We start from the raw sequence: 16,664 nt of genomic DNA on the forward strand, positions 1-16,664 counted from the left end.
TGTGTGTGTGTACTGAAATTAACTTCAGAGTTCCTGCCTAACAAAGAAGGAATTACTTAACGCTGTTCTTGATTGCAACTCCAAGGGAAAAGCAGATTGGTTTTAGCTAAAACATTGCTCATGGCCAAACAGCTTGCCAATAGTCAATACAAAAACAAAGTTGCTGGAAAAGCTCAGCAGGCCTGGCAGCATCAGTGAAGGAAAAAACGTTCCTGTTCCGGTGACCCTTCCTCAGAACAGTCAATAATGGTCACTTAAGGAGAAGGGGGTAGAATAAAAATAATCAAAGATGTGGGCCATTACAAACCACCAAGAAACAACCAGCTACATAAAAAATGATGTAAATGCTGGTCGCTACTGTTAATCTTTTCATTCTAATGCATAACTAGCTGCAAGTCTATGATTACAGCAACAAGGAAGCACTGTCATTTTTTGTTTAGGAGCAGACATTCAAAAAAATTTCAAGAGACAATGCAAGAAATGTCTCGAAGATTTCTTTCTAATTACAGAGTCAATACAAAAGTGTCTTAAGACTTTCTCTCTAGTGACAGATGACTCCAGTTAGCAGGCAAGGCGGTCTGGTTGAAACAGAATAAGAGCTGTGTTGGGTACGCTTTCCATTCATACTCATAGGCAAAGACATGTTGCTTACACAACTGAGCTGGTTAACAGCAAATATTGTGCTCCCTTGCACTGTCCACCACTGATTATTTTCATTCTGGCACTAATCCAACTGGAGGAATAGTCCTACTCGTGCAAACAGCCCTTTGCTACATCTGTCAATTGCCTACATTAATTGGTCAACCATTTCAATTTGGTTATTCCTAGGAATTCTTATCTATGCTTCAATCTGGTTTTCCATGGAATGCTAATGAACGCTATGGCTGTTCTGTTGATACTGAGGGAAAGGGGAAGACAATCATTGCAATGGATGGAAAGTACTCACTAGAAGTAGCTGTTTCACAAAGGAAGGTGATAAGCTCATCCTGAATCTTTGCAAAAGCATCAAAATCGTCCACGATGAAGAGATGCTTTTCACTGGGTTTACTGCCAATGTTCTTCAGCTCTACGATATCAACGTCAGCCACCCCCACAACAAACACACTGTAACCTGCGAGGAAGGAAAAAGCAACATTGTTCAGTTTCAGAGATTGCCAGAAGCTATTGTTGAACTGTTGACAGGAACATAGGAACTGCCAGGCAACAACCAAAAAGGACAACCGTTCATCAAGTTCTCCATTGCATTTCCTGGGAGTTACAAGTTACTTAATAAGAGCAGTGGTGGGGGTTGGTTTAGCTCAGTTAGCTGGTTGGCCAGTTTGTAAAATAGTGTGATGTCAACAGTATGGGTTCAATTCCCATACTGGTGAAGGTTACCTCCTTCTCAGCCTCTCCCCTTGTCTGAGGTGTGGTGGTCTTCAGGTTAAATCACCACCAGTCATCTCTCTCCAATAAGACAGTAGCCCTATTTTCTGGTAAGACTATGGCAACTTGACTTGACTTTTTGAATAACAGTAGTTGACTAATTACAGAAATCTATCAATTAGTCCACAACAAGCCCAGACATGAGGTGATGTTTGGGGACCTAAACCACCTGCTTTTCTCAAACCACAAGACAGTCATCATTTGCCTCATCTCAAATTAGTTGATGTGTATTTCAAACTTTTCTATTCTGATTGTTGGTTAAAAAAAGTCACATCAGTTTCATTGTGGGCTCCATGCAGCAAGATGAGACTATGCTGACAATGTAATTTCATCAGTCATCTATGACTAGGCTAGATCTCCAGGATTCACGTTAAACTAAAATGCTTTGATAAGATTGAGATGCAGCCAGTGCGAGAAACCATTTTGCCTGTTATCCTGAGCAGAAACAATGACACTTTGGACCAGAATCTAGAACGATTCCAGTGGGGTGGGGCTTGGTCACCAGCTGATATAAGGCAAAGTACGAGCGTGTTCCCATATCCATAACCTGATTATAATTAGACCCCAAGGCACTAAAGCAGAAAGGAGAATGTTAACATATAAAGGTCACAAACACAAATAAGGAATGTTAAAAAATGGGCAACAAAATGTCTCCTAATTTCTAATACATTTGCCAAAGCATGAGTTCAGTATTGTTAAATAGCAACTCTTCAAATCAAATGTAAGTATAAAGTTTATTTAACAAATTATTAATTGGATGGTCTATTTCTACAGTATACAATGTGCTCCTCTGTTTCCAAATGTTTATGTGATAATACTATGGCTTTAAGAGGTTTATTTTGTCCTGGATTTATTTTGAAGAGAGCTCAGACAGAAGTGCAGAGATGGCTCCTTGAATCCATTAAAGTAAACAGCTTGTGAGGCCTTTTTTTTTAAAGTTGGAACAATAGAAACAGCCTGAATGAGTAGGGTCAAGCTCCGACAGAACCAGGATTTTTAGTTTTAGTTTATCAGTCGCAGTTGCTGGGGTCTTGAAGTTGGGATTGGAAGCTGCAGTACATCTCTTCCTGCTACTCTCTCTCTTTTTGTCAAGCGTTTTCTTTTGATGTTTTTCCTCCTGGTCTAGAGAATTGCAAGTGACGGAATCTATTTTACTGAATTTGCGTTTGCCAGTGGTGTGTTTTATGGGATGTTACTATATTGGAACAGTTACTGTATAGTGGTTAAATGATCTACTATTCTGTTAACTTTTCAAGTAGAGTTAAGTTATACCAATTCTTTCTTTTGTTGTATTTTAACTATAGTGCATGAATAAAGTGTATTTTGCTTCAAATCTGGTAGTTTTACCAATCAAATTGCATCTGGAATGCATTTCTTGACTCTTGCCTTTAAAATAAGAAAAAGTTAAGGTCTAGACTACCTTCCTAATATAGTTCAAGGAGGTTTTATCGAGTCCATAATACCTAGGCCTGCTAATTTTCTCCTTTTCCTCAACCCTCACTCCCAATTTAATACACACCATAATCTGAGAGCAATCAGTATTTTAACCTCAGATACTCTCTGCATGACTTCTGGGCTGGGAGGATTAAATCTAGCTCATGCCACTCATATCAGTTTGTATCCCTGGTCAAAAATGTTTTGTTCTTCAATCTATGAGACATGGTATACTTTCTGATTCATATGAACAACGATGTGATGAATGGCTGAGACATGAAATAGCTTAAGTAAGTACACATTTTCTCAGTTATGGCTTCACATCGAGAGTGGTAGGGCATTGTAATAATGTCATTGGACTAGGAATGTACAGGCCCAGGTTAATGATGACCTGAGTTTACATCCCACAACAGCAGCTTCCAAATTTCAAAAAAATTCTAGAATTAAAAGGTAATCTCACGGTGACAATGTAACACCATCAATTGTTGTAAAATTCTCTCTAGATCACTAATTTCCTTTAGGAAAGGAAATCTGCAGTCCTTACCTGGTCTGGACTATATCTGACTCCAAACCCAAAGCAACCACTGTCACTGTTCTAATCAAACCACCACCAGCTGTATCTCTCTATTGAGAGAAAGCAGGCCTATGTTCCTTTGCGACTATGGCGATGTCACCTTTTTTTGGGGGGTTGTTTAGCTCAGTTAGCTGGATAGCTAGTGTGCATTGCATAGTGAAGCCAACAGAGTGGATTCTATTCCTGCACAAACTGAGGTTACCATGAAGGTCCCACTTTCTCAACCTCTCCCATCACCTGAGGTATGGTGACCCTCAGGTTAAACAACCACTCTAACGAGAGAGCAGCCCCATGGTCTGGTAAGGCTGTGACGACTTTATCTTTATGGCCCAGTAGGACCATGGTGACTTTACCTTTTCACTAATCATTCAATCAATTTTTTTTTGTTCTTTTCACATCTTTACTGCATGGAACGCTCAGTTTTAAAACAACGCTTTCGGCACAGAGTGAGGATTTACTGCATCACTTCTGTAAACAATCAATTCAGAACAACTAATGGGCACTGTGATAATGGAAGAAAAGGAAAGTGCTGTATAAGGGTGTAAGAGTCTGTAAGGGTTAATGATGAGGAGTGCTTTAAAGATCACCCGCTATGATGGTATCAATTGAATTTGGTGGAAGAACAATTTAGGACTTGGAAAAAGTGAGACCTAACATCTTCAAATAATCTCTGTCACTATATCTACCACATTAATGTATCTTGTACATAATTGCTATCATGCAATAAACATATCTTAAAATATATCTTTTTTGTGGGATGACCAGGTGATTCTCCTCTACCAGAACCAGCCAAACAGCTCCAAATGATCCATCCCTCACAACAAAAAGAGCTGGGTGGTTGGAAATCCAATAGCCACAGTGAGGATTTATCTTACAACAGAAAGTACCTCTCAGTTAAACTGAAGGATTCAGATTAAGCAAAAGACTGAGGATTGAATGAATGACACAACAGGATACCCAAGACTGTGACTTAATGGTCAGATAAGATCACGGACTGGCACAGCCATTCTTCAGGACACTTACCAGCTTCTTGTAACAAAAGTGCAGGTTTCTTAACCTCATCCTGTGAACGTCCATCAGTAACAGCAACAAGAACTTTGGGTACAGACCTTCTCATGCCATTTTGATAAACAAAGACGTGGTCACGGAGAAACTTGAGAGCTCGACCTGGAATATTAAAGACAAGGTTGATTTAAATCACCAGTAAATTATCTTTCTGCATCATTTTTGGCAAATAAGATGTGACAGACCAGATTGTGAACAAACAGAAATCATTTTATACTTTACACTGTTTAACATCAAGCAAAACTGAGCCCAAACATGGTTGTGGCAGATCCCATTGTTTGCTGATCCAGGAAAGTTGATGGGTGATTAATTTCATACAGGTGAAGTATACTTTGCTCTTAATAATGAAAGTGAAGAGGAAGAGATTTGGCGCTGAGAAGATTTTTTCCTTCACTCCAAGTGGCAGGATTGAGACTGAAGCAGATACATGCTTAGAACCACAATATTTGCCAGTGAGGAGATGCTTTTTCCATTGACAGTGGTTAATATTTTTGCCTTGAAGTCAGAAGGTCATGGGCTTCAACCCTCACTTTAGAGACCTGGATACAAAAATCCAGGCTGACACTCACAACTGAGTGATTGCTGTACTGCCAGAAGAGTTCCCTACAGATGAAACATAAACTGAAACACTGTTTGCCCCAGAGATAACAAGGTGTAGAGCTGGATGAACACAGCAGGCACTGACCTCTACATCGCCGAGGCCAGATGCCAGCTCTCCGACACCTCCTCCTACCGCCCCCTTGCTCATGACCCCACCCCCGACCACCAACCCCAAGGCCTCCTACCCTCGCTCGACCTCTTCATCTCCAACTGCCATCGAGACATCAATCACCGCAACTTCTCCACCCCTCTCACCCACTCCAACCTCTCCCCCACGCAACGTGCAGCCCTCCGCTCCCTCTGCTCCAACCCTAACCTCACTATAAAACCCGTGGATAAGGGAGGCGCAGTTGTAGCATGGCGCACTGACCTCTACATCGCCGAGGCCAGATGCCAGCTCTCTGACACCTCCTCCTACCGCCCCCTTGATCATGACCCCATCCCCGACCACCAATGCTGCTTGGCCTGCTGTATTCATCCAGCTCTATACCTTGTTATCTCAGATTCTCCAGCATCTGCAGTTCCTACTATCTCTGAAACACTGTTTGCCCTCTCAGGTGGGCATAAGGGTGCCCATGACACTGTTTTGTGGAGGGGTCAGGCAGGGTAGAGTTTTGCTCAGTAATTATCCCTCAGTCAATCAGTAACAGATGATCTAGTTCATTTTCAAATGCAACTTCCAGCAGAAGCATTGTAATAATCAGACTCAATGTAATCTTAGTGAGTTATAGAGTCATACAGTATAAGAATGTTGTGAAACTTGAAAGGGTTCATAAAAGATTTACAAGGATGTTGCCAGGGTCGGAGTGTTTCAGCTATAGGGAGGGGCTGAAATAAGCTGGGGCCATTTTCCTAGGAATGGCAGAGGCTGAGGGGTGACATTATAGAGGCTTATAGAATCATGAGGGGCATGTTTGTCGTCCAGCAGTTCCTATGTAATACTGGGGAACTATGGAGAAGGCTAGTATGGATTATTCACTTGGCACATCTGGCTGAAGATTGTTTGAATGTTTCTTCCTTATCTTTCTCATACGTTTTTACCAATCTTTGGATTAAGATGTTTCTCTTGAATTTTCCATTAGATTTATCAGTGACTGCCTTCTATTTAAGATCCTAGTTTTAGAGTGTAGCCAGTCAACCCCCAACATCACATCACCTACAATGAGTGGAAACATCTCTAACTCTACTTTTATGAGATCGCCTAGTATTTGCCTTAATATAGCAGAGATCTCTTACAGAAACATCAGATGGAAGTGAAGACCATCAGATTTCTTCCTTGCTACTGAATGTCTGGGCCCGTAATTAATGTCTTGGGAAGGCAGAAAATTGGATTTATCGACTCCAAGTTGTTTATTTCAAAGGAAAGCCACTGTCAAGAATATAAAATTTGACAAATCTTGTAATTTTTTTTGGAGAGGAAGTGAGTTTAAAGAGCCTCGTCATCATTTTCAGCATTTGCCCCAGGTAAATGCATGTTAAGGTGCCCCTGGTTTAATTAATATTAATCTCAACCAGTGTCTTCTTTCAGTAGTAAAAGCCAACAATAGTAATTTTTTTTTAGTAAAACATTGCTGTCCCTTTAATGAGCCTCATGATCCGAGGGTGGAAATTCTGCGCACACTGCCTGTGGAAACTGATCTCAAATCCCGTCGGGAATTGAACCTCAGGGCTCTCAGTTTTCAAGTCTGTAACACAAATGTCCAGACATAACATGTGGGTGACTCACCCAGCTGAGGGCAGGATATGTGAGCTGAAGCACTGACAAATATCACTCAGATCTCATGAGAGCCTTTATAGTTGACCTATATGGAAGGAGTTCCTCGAGATTGAAAAGTTTATGTCATCTGCAAAGGGAAGCGAAGGGAACTTGTCCTTGTGGTAACATGCAGCTGACTAACTTTATTTGAGTGTGACACGAGATCAATGGCACAAATCTCATGGGGGTGCAGGAAATGAGAGACCTGGAGAGGCGTATGTTTGAATAGTGTGGAAGATGCTGGAACAATCTGAGAGGGCTGTTAAAATAAAATGGGATCCTAGGATTAGTAAAGAAAGGCATAAGATACAAAGGCAATGAATTACACTCAGTTTTTAGAAGTCACTGGTTCATCCATCGTGTTTATGACAATTCTACTGCAAAGAATTGTTTAATTCATTACTTTGTTGCATTTTCACCATAGCCATGCAAAATTGTCTTCTTCGTATTTATCCAATTGCTTTCTGATTCTATAAAAGTTATCATTGAATCTGCTTTCACCAGGGGGAAGATTAGTGGGGCAAACTCTGAACTTGTGATGACCCTTACAAGGCCTATGGGGAGTCCCTAATTAATCTCCCTATGGAGCTCACTGAGTATGAGTTCCCTTGGTAACAGGCAAGGGCCTGCCGTGCTTGAACTCATCACCAGAGACCTTTGTAAAGCAGATCCTGAGGGCCCTCTTGAGGTGCAGTGGTAGTGTCCCTGTCTTGCATCGGGAGACCCAAGCTCACGTCCTACCTACTCCAGAGGTATGCAGTAACATCTCTGGGCAGATTCATAAGAAACATACGTTTTAAAAGAAAAGGCCCTCTTTTGACACAGTGGTAGAGTCCCTACCCTTGGACTGAGAGACCCGGGTTCACATTCCACCTGCTCCAGAGGTGTGCAGTAATATCTCTAAACAGGTTGATTAGAAAAATAGGCTATATAAACAAAGCAAAGCAGACACCAGTTGAAAACACAGGTGATTTAGTGCTGCTGGGTCATAGAAGGAAAAAGATACCACAAGTGATTTGGTGGTGGGAGAAAAGCCATTTAGTTGTGTTTAAAAGCACGACTAGATAGAAACAAAAATAAGGTGCCAGGCTGGGACTAGTCATGATGTGTGCCATGAGTAGTAGCTCTATTTTGGTGTTCAGAATAAACAATGCTCTTTTACAGTTGTGTTTTCTGAGTTATTAGAGAATTAATCTAAAATAAAATTATTTCAGTAAATTCACTTTCCATCCATGGAAACAGTGGCTGTGGTTAGTATTGTTATTAATCCATTCAAATACAAACTAAATAGATTTTGGAATGGCAGAACATTTGGTGACTTCATAGAAGAATGAAGAGTAGAAACCTATAAACTTCTAACAAGGCGACACATAGAAGATGCACAAAGGATGTTCCCATGACGGGGGAGTTCAAAATACTGAGGTCACAGTCTAAGGATACAGGGTAAACCATTCAAGGACTGAGATGAGGAGAAATTTCTTCACCCAGAGTGGTGAGCCTGTGGGCCACAGAAAGCAATTGAGCCTCAAACATTGAATGATTTCAAGAAGGAGTTGGATATGGTATTTGGGGCTAAAGGCATCAAAGGATATGGGGAAAAACAGGAAGAAGTAATTGAGTTGCATGGTCAGGCATAATCATAATGAATGGCAGAGGAGGCTCAAAGTGTTGAATAGTCTCCTCCTGCTGGTATTTTCTATGTTTCCATGAATGTAGGATGCTTAGGGAGGAGCAGATCACTTTGGACCCATTTCCCAAAGTTCTCCAACACTTCTACTCTCCAGTTAATTCAGTCTTTCATGGGATGTGGGCATCACTGGCAAGACCAGCATTTGTTGCCCATCCATCATTGCCCGGTTTTGTAGGCCACTGAAGAGGGCTGTTACAAGTCAACCACATTGTTGTGGGTCTGGAAATACATGCAAAGACAGCAGAGCTCCTTCTCTGAATGACAACGATGTACAGATGGGCTTGTACAACAATTGAAGACAGTTCTAAGGTTACCATTACTGATTTCAAGCATTCCAGATTTAATTTGTTGAGTTTAAATTCCATCAGCTGTGATGGGATTTGAACCCACTTTTCCAGAGCAGTAGCCAGAGCACCTGGATTACTTTTTCATGAATGACGTGTGGGCATTACTGGTTGAACCAGCATTTATTGTCCATCTCTAGATGCCTGCGAACTGAGTGGTTAGCTTGGGCCAATGCAAAAAGCAGTTAACAGTACTCCAAATCAAAGCTAAAATATTGGACTGATGCTATTAGGGATAATTTGGAGAAGGTATTTTTTGTCAATTAGTGGGGAGTGGGGAAGAGAAGAAAAATGGAGCTTGAGCTGGTGTAGGCAGGATGAGATCACAGTTGTAGATAACAGAAAGATGATGGAATCACTTGCCAAACCTTGTATTGGCAGATACTGACAATGCCATTATCGTGCAGGCAATAAATAAATTGTGGCTGCTGATTACTTAATGCATAACATCATGAGTTCTAACACTAGACATGAAACTTGGACATATGCCGCCAAATTAGCCGAGGGGGGAAAACAAATCAGGCAATAATAACTCCAAATTAGAACTGAAAGTAAAATTGCATCAAAAACGTTTTCAGTTAAAAGAAGTTTACAACCTCAAGAAGATTAACCATATAACTGAAGACAGCATTCCAGTAATTGTTCAAGATTTTTGAGGGTTATTGTACACACACACATACACAATATTGTACATTCTCGCAGGAGTCACTGGATGATGATTAGGAGTACGAGATGCAATTAGGCTTTGCTCTCGTTGACTCTGTGAGATGTGACACGAAATTTCCACTTCAAAACAGTTACTCGTGCAGAGAAATGACTTGGCCTTTCAAAGCATATTAGTCTCAGGACATACCAAAGCATTTCACAACTAATGAATATAAAAATAAAATTGTGTTTATACCTCATTTTTCACAACAACTGAATGCTCTAAAGGGGTTTATGGCCAATTGGGTGCATTCACTTACTGCAATGCCAGAGGGTGTCGCTCAGCTCAGTTGGATGTATGGCTGGTTTGTAATTCAGAGTGACATTAACAGCAGTGGTTCAATTCCCACACCAGCTGAGGTTACCATGAGGTGACCCTCAGGTTAAACGACCACCAGTTGTGTTTCTCTAATGAAAGAGCAGCACTATGGTCTGGTAAGACTGTGGCGCCTTTATTTCTTAAAAGACTCATGGATCTACGTGGGAAAACATTTCTCCTCATCTTAAATGGGTGACCTCTTTGTTTTGAACGGTGACCCCCAACTCTAGATGTTCCCACAAGAGAAAACATCCTTTCCACATTGACCCTTCAAAATTATTTATGTTTCAATAAAGCAAATTCTTGCTCCTCTAAATTCCAAAGGATGCAAGTCTAGACTGTACAGTTTCTCTTCATAAGATAACCCATTCGTTCCATGTATTAATCTGGTAAACCTCTGAACTGATTCAAATGCATTCACATCCTTTCTTCCAATAGGAGAATTTCTCTGTACCTGTTTTTGTGTTTCCACCTTTGTACTGGATCATTTGAAGAGCAGCAAGGACCATTCCTTTATCTCTGTAAGTGTCCAACTTGAACTCAGCTTTTGCATCATCACTGAACTGAACCAGAGAAATCTGAAAAAAGAAAGAAAACAAAATTTGATTTGATTTATTTATTGTTGTGCGTATCTTGTTACAAAATACAGTGAAAAGTGTTGTATAGTGTCACCACTCTCTGGTACTATCTTAAAACACAGAAAAATAAACCAAAACATGGAATATTAAGGCAGAAAAATGACGGAAGGAAGGAAGAAAGAGAGCAAGAAAGAAAGAAAGCAAGAAAGAAAGCAAGAAAGAAAGCACGAAAGAAAGCACGAAAGAAAGAACGAAAAAGAAAGAAAGAAAGAAAGAAAGAAAGAAAGAAAGGAAGAAAAGAAGGAAGGAATGAGGGAAGGAAGGAAGAAATAAAGGAGAAAATAAAGGAAGGAAGGAAGAAAGGAATAAAGGAAGGAAGAAAGAAAGAATGACAACGAAAAGAAGGAAGGCAAAAAAGAAAGACTTGAATATCAGGAATGTGATGAAGAACCTGCACCTGACAAAAATACTTTTGCACATGTCTGAGGATATCCCAGCGCTTTTCACGCACAAAGGGTTGCGCTGTAATGCAATCACTGTTAATACAAGAGTATTCGTGATGTACATTTATCACATACCAACTTGTATTTATATATGTGGAACACACTACGGGGCTGGAAAGTGGTATGTTTGCAAAAGAGATGAACAGCTTGATAAGAAAGATGAGCTTTGACAAAGTATTTAAAAGGATGACAGTTTAAGGAGGCAATTCTTGGGAGTAGGATGGTTGGGGATTTATGCCAGTGGCTAAAGTGAGAGAAATTATTCTTCCTCTGCCTTTCATTACAGTGAAACAATGTTTAATTATAGATCTGTGTATGGTGGTTGTCAGACAGAGAGACAGAAATCTCTAGATTAACATGTCAACACTTCTAAAAGGTACACCACCTCCCCAGTACTAATCATGTTATGCACTGGAGGTTTGTGCCCACAGTTATATATCTCCAAATTGATGCTAGAACCAACCATGCCAAATTCAAGAGGATTTAAAAAATGCTGAACCACTTTTACAAAATGAGGACAGCACAATGCACCATACCCACCTGCATTCCATGTGAGCTGATGTTATCAAGAGCTCCAATGGTGTCGAAACAGAACTGCAATATTTTGTGGAAGTTTTCATCACCAATACTCCAAGAACCATCAACAAGGAACACCAGGTCTGCCTTTGCACCCATGCACACTGGCCGTGGAAAGAAAAGGATAATGATCATCACAGGCTTGTGTTTTCCTTCACATTACCTGTTAATTTCACAAACTGAAAGATTTCTCTTTAGAGGCTGAAGGGATGTAAAACAAGTTAAATGCAATAACAATAGAAATCCAATCTGTAAGTCAATGAACCGCTGATGAAAGAAAAGTAACTGGTCAATGTTTTATCTGGGACCAACACACATTGAACAGTGAAGATGTGGTAAATAATGGAGATGAGGGAAACAAGGCCATGAGGGAGAAAGAAGGGTACACTGACAGGCAAAGTCATTTAGAAAGAGGCCCTTGGAATGAACCAATTGGGCAAAATGGTCTACTTCTGTTCTGTCAATGCTAGAACATTTCCAGTGATTTCAATTACTAGTCTTCCTATAATTCTCCCTAGTTGTGACAGCTTGTGGTGTAGTGGTAGCCCAAGAGACCAGGGTTCAAGACCCACTTGCCCCAAAGATGTGTAATAGCGTCCCTGAACAAGTTGGTTAGAAAATATCTACAATGGTATAATTCTTGATGAGTTTGTGTAGGACAGAATGAGTATGGATTTAAAAGTCATTCAGGGAATAGTGTGAATCACAAGAATCATTGATGGGGCTCTTGCGATACAGTGGTAGTTAGGCTTGGTTTCAAGTCCAAGCTGTTCCAGTGGTGTGCCATACCACAGCTGAAAGGGTTGATTCAAAATATTTAATTCTGCCTAGTTTTACAAGCTTTGTTTATTCTAGTGACCTCATTCTTCCCGTGCTGAGGATGACTTGTTTCCTCAGACAGTGGGCTGAAGTTCACCAGCACCCTCATGATGATGGACAGGGAAATGTGAAGGCTGACAAAATGAGGTGTTAAAGAACTGGGGGAGGAGTGGGCATGCTCAAACACTTCCGGCCAGCATGCAGTTTCGCCAATGGCAGGAGTGTTGGGAGTCCTGTCACCTCCCTTAAGCCACATTGAGCCATTTAAGTAGCTGGTTAATGTCTCTTCCAGCCACTGTAGGCATTCTACTAGCAGTGAGAGAGACCACCACCACATGGGAGATTTTATACGAAAGACCTATCAGTCTCCGAGTGGGTTTCAAGAGGGTTGGGGTTTGTGGGGCTGCAGGATTGCTTCATGATCCACAGAGGGGATCCCTGAAGCCAACAGCTGATCCCATGACAAAGTGACCCCTGCCCTTGGCATGTGGTCATTTTATCCCTGGGTGCCCAGCCCCATTGTCCCTAGATACTATTTGCCTGTCTTCGGGGCACACATCCACCTATGCTCGCCCCTCCTTTTGGGATAGAATCGGCAATGGTCATCCTCTGATTGTATCAGCGGCTCCTGGAAGGTGGGGTTGGGCCACTGCAATCAACAGGGATTGCAGTTCCACCAGTGGCCACCAGGAGAAAGTGCCTCTCCAGGTCTTGTCTCCAGCTGAACCAGGGCAAAACCTTATTTTTAGCCCAGGTGGTGGACTTCAGCCTCCAACACCAAGTTCAGTCTTGGTGTGTAATGGGTGACATCTCCTAAGTTTCTTCTAACTGCAAACGAGCAATGCCACAAGGTATCCGCACCAGGTATAAATTAAATGCCTCATTACTTTTAACCACAGATGGAATCAATTGTCACAATAACCCAACCCAACTTCAATCTCATTGCCTCCAATCTACATGTTGGAAAATCAAGGTGGAAAATGTAATAGCTGGGAACACACTGACATGCCCATTCCATTATGGGGACAAAGAGGATTGTAACATTCTGAGACAACAAGGTGCAGGGCTGGATGAACACAGCAGGCCAAGCAGCATCATAGGAGCAGAGAGGCTGACGTTTCGGGCCTAGACCCTTCATCAGAAAAGGGGGAGGGGAAGGGGGTTCCAAAATAAATAGGGAGAGAGTGGGAGGCGGATAGAAGAGGGATAAAGGAGAGGATAGGTGGTGAGGAAACAAACAGGTCGAAGAGGCGGGGATGGAGCCAGTAAAGGTGAGTGTAGGTAGGGAGTTAGGAAGGGGATAGGTCAGTCCAGGGAGGACGGACAAGTCAAGGGGGCGGGATGAGGTTGGTCGGTAGGAGATGGAGGTGCGGCTTGAGGTGGGAGGAGGGGATAGGTGGGAGGAAGAACAGGTTAGGGAGGCAGGGACGAGCTGGACTGGTTTTGGGATGCGGTAGGGGGAGGGGAGATTTTGAAACTTGTGAAATCCACATTGATACCATTGGGCTGCAGGGTTCCTAAGCGGAATATGAGTTACTGTTCCTGCAACCTTCAGGTGGCATCGTTGTGGCATCCTATGATGCTGCTTGGCCTGCTGTGTTCATCCAGCCCTGCACCTTGTTGTCTCGGATTCTCCAGCATCTGCAGTTCCTACTATCTCTGTAACATTCTGATGTTGTGCCACTGAGAGATGGGGTCCTGGACTACACAAGCCCTTCAGGATTGCGATGGATTCTCTAGAATTTAAGGGTTTTTCCTCAAGCCATTCCTGCAAGCCAAAATGATAACCAAAAGACATTTAAATAATCCATTTACTTTGTTTTCTTCTCTTTTTTCACTTGTAACAAAAAAATTCATGTAAAATATTTGATTAATTGATACAGCAGCTGATGCAAGCAGTTCTGTCATGATTTAATATCCAGATCATTGATGCACCATAAACATAAAATCTGGAAACAGATCCAATCAGAGTAGTAATCCTGTAGCCCCTGAAAAATCTCCCTCAGGCGCAGTCAGACCTGTTGCATAATTCCAAAGCTCTCTGCTTTTATTGTAGAACTCCAGGGTTCATTCTGACTTAAATCCAAAGTCTAAAACTTTCCAGAGAGGCCTCCAAATTTTGGACCATATTTTCCCCATCGCAACACTCCCGAGTAAGATCATCAGAAATGGCAACACAGCTAAGGTAAAGAACTCACCTTCCCGGGCTGGAGGGATCGTTGGTGGAGGAGGAGGAGATGGGGGTTCTGTTGGAATTTCTGTCGGGCGAAACGCTGCAAATGAAATCAAACGTGCATTTGGGATTTTAATGAAATATTTCTTAAATTATCACAAAATCAAAACACCCAGCCCCCGAGAAAAGCATTCATTTTTTTGACCATCTGATTGGAGGTCAGGTTATGCAATTAAGTTTGTGAACCCGATACCAATACTCAAATTCAAACTCAAAACTGTAGCCCTTTGGAAAGGATAGGCAACCATTCTCACCCCTTTCCCCATTCTATTCACCCTCCACCATTCCCTTTTCCCCTACCCAGGAGAGAATGGCTTGAACCGTTCAAACCACAGTCAAAGGGTCCATTTTATTCTCTGAGAGATCGGAAACGGATAAAGGATCAAATGGGCAGTCGCAAGATAACTGTGTGCTCCTCCAATACACATTCGCATGTGTTTTCAGTGGGTGTTAAAGAGTAGCCAGCCAGTCTCTCCCACCACTCCATGAACCGGAGTTCATTTCATTTCATTCGTTCACAGAATGTGGGTGCCTGCGATAGTCAGGCCCACATCAGGTATGGACACAGCTTCCCTTCCCCGTTGGGCTGTAGATTAGTTTTTAAGGCCATCAAATGCACAATTTAAGACAATCCAAAATCAAAACTAAAAGTAAAATCGCAGATGCCAGGAAATCTGAATGAAGAGATCATGGAAACATTATGCAGATAAGCCAGCATCTATGCAGAGACTGGAGTAGGTGGCATTTTGTACTTTGGTCTTGAGAGACAATCTACATTTAAAACAGCTGTCTGTCCTTTTGGCCATCCTGCCTGACATTTCAAAATGAGCAATTTTGAACAAACCTGGCTTGGCAGCGAGGTGGATTGTAGACAGGAATGGATTAAGACCATCCTTGAGGAATCTGAAGGAACCCACAAAAATAATCCCAAACCTCTCTATGACTGTGCCATCAGTCTTTAATACAGAAACAGGAAGAGGTTTGTTGGAGACAAGAAATCAGGATGAGTTTTGCTGAGTTTAAGGTCTTTTACTCACTTCTGAAATTTTCAAAAGTACGAGGATGGAATTGCAATGGTGTTACCGTTCATTAGTTCCATTCATTCCTGTGAGTTTGTAACAGGGTTGGAAGCAGTTTTGGAAAACCTTTCCAATTATACAAGTTCACCACATAGCATGGTGGGATTTGAACTTCCATCTCCATTAACTGGGGTCCTTTTGTGGATCCAGCTCTCTCACATGGTTACTCAGTAACCTCTCTCCCTACCCCCCAGCAACTTACGTTACTGACTGTATCTCCACTGATGTGCATTCAGCTCTCTCTCACACACCCCTCAGTGATGGCTCCCTCTGTGCCTTGTATTACTGATTGTATCACTAGAGATGTTATTCCAACTCCCACTTGCAAGTAGAAAGTTTATTGTTCCTTCCTTGCCCTCTTGTTAATGATAGTTTGCAACACAGTACTCACAGGTCCTCTCCTGCACGTGCACTCCAGGTCCCTCGAGGTTTGGGAGCTGAGTGTAAATGACAGCTTCATAAAGGGAATCAGGGGAAAGCCCAGTGAAGCAATGGCTGGATTCAGCACCACTGATGGTTACTTCTTGATGACCACTGGCGTAAGCTTCAAAACAAAGAGAGGAATGAATGAGTTCCCATTTGAAAACAAAATACAGTGGATACCGTTAACATTTGAAGCCTAGTATGACTTGAACTGCTCTGAAGAACAGTCATATCAGTTTCAAACATTAAGTCTGTTCCTCGCTCCTCAGATTCTGCCAGACCTGCTGCGTTTCTCCAGCATTCTCGGAGTTTGTTTTATGAATGAGTACTCAACATGAGCAGGGTAACATAATTCCTGGAGTCCATTTTGTATGAATTCTGAATCACAATAATTTACATGGGAGACACAAAATACAATGGTGAGCATCCAGATTTTAAACTTATTGATAATGTTTATAAAGACATCACCGTTGTGTGTTTGTAAAATTGAAGTAGTATTTGGGTTATTAACATTATTGCAACAAATGTGGACTTTTCAGAA

The 16,664-nt window shown here is 41.7% G+C and overlaps 1 protein-coding gene across 1 annotated transcript in view; it reads right to left on the reverse strand.

Annotated features, from left to right (window-relative positions):
• LOC109915609 (collagen alpha-1(XII) chain-like) overlaps positions 1–16,664 on the reverse strand; it is a 259,058-nt gene that overhangs the window by 87,659 nt on the left and 154,735 nt on the right. Inside the window, exons 41-46 of the mRNA XM_048601391.1 lie at positions 16,092–16,244; positions 14,587–14,661; positions 11,534–11,673; positions 10,367–10,490; positions 4,457–4,600; positions 947–1,111 (exon numbers count right to left, since the gene is read on the reverse strand). Coding sequence (XP_048457348.1) covers positions 947–1,111; positions 4,457–4,600; positions 10,367–10,490; positions 11,534–11,673; positions 14,587–14,661; positions 16,092–16,244 — 801 coding nt within the window. The remainder of the gene's footprint in view (positions 1–946; positions 1,112–4,456; positions 4,601–10,366; positions 10,491–11,533; positions 11,674–14,586; positions 14,662–16,091; positions 16,245–16,664) is intronic.

The sequence above is a fragment of the Rhincodon typus genome, chromosome 9 (assembly GCF_021869965.1).
Source record: "Rhincodon typus isolate 14 chromosome 9, sRhiTyp1.1, whole genome shotgun sequence".
Lineage (NCBI taxonomy): Eukaryota > Metazoa > Chordata > Chondrichthyes > Orectolobiformes > Rhincodontidae > Rhincodon > Rhincodon typus.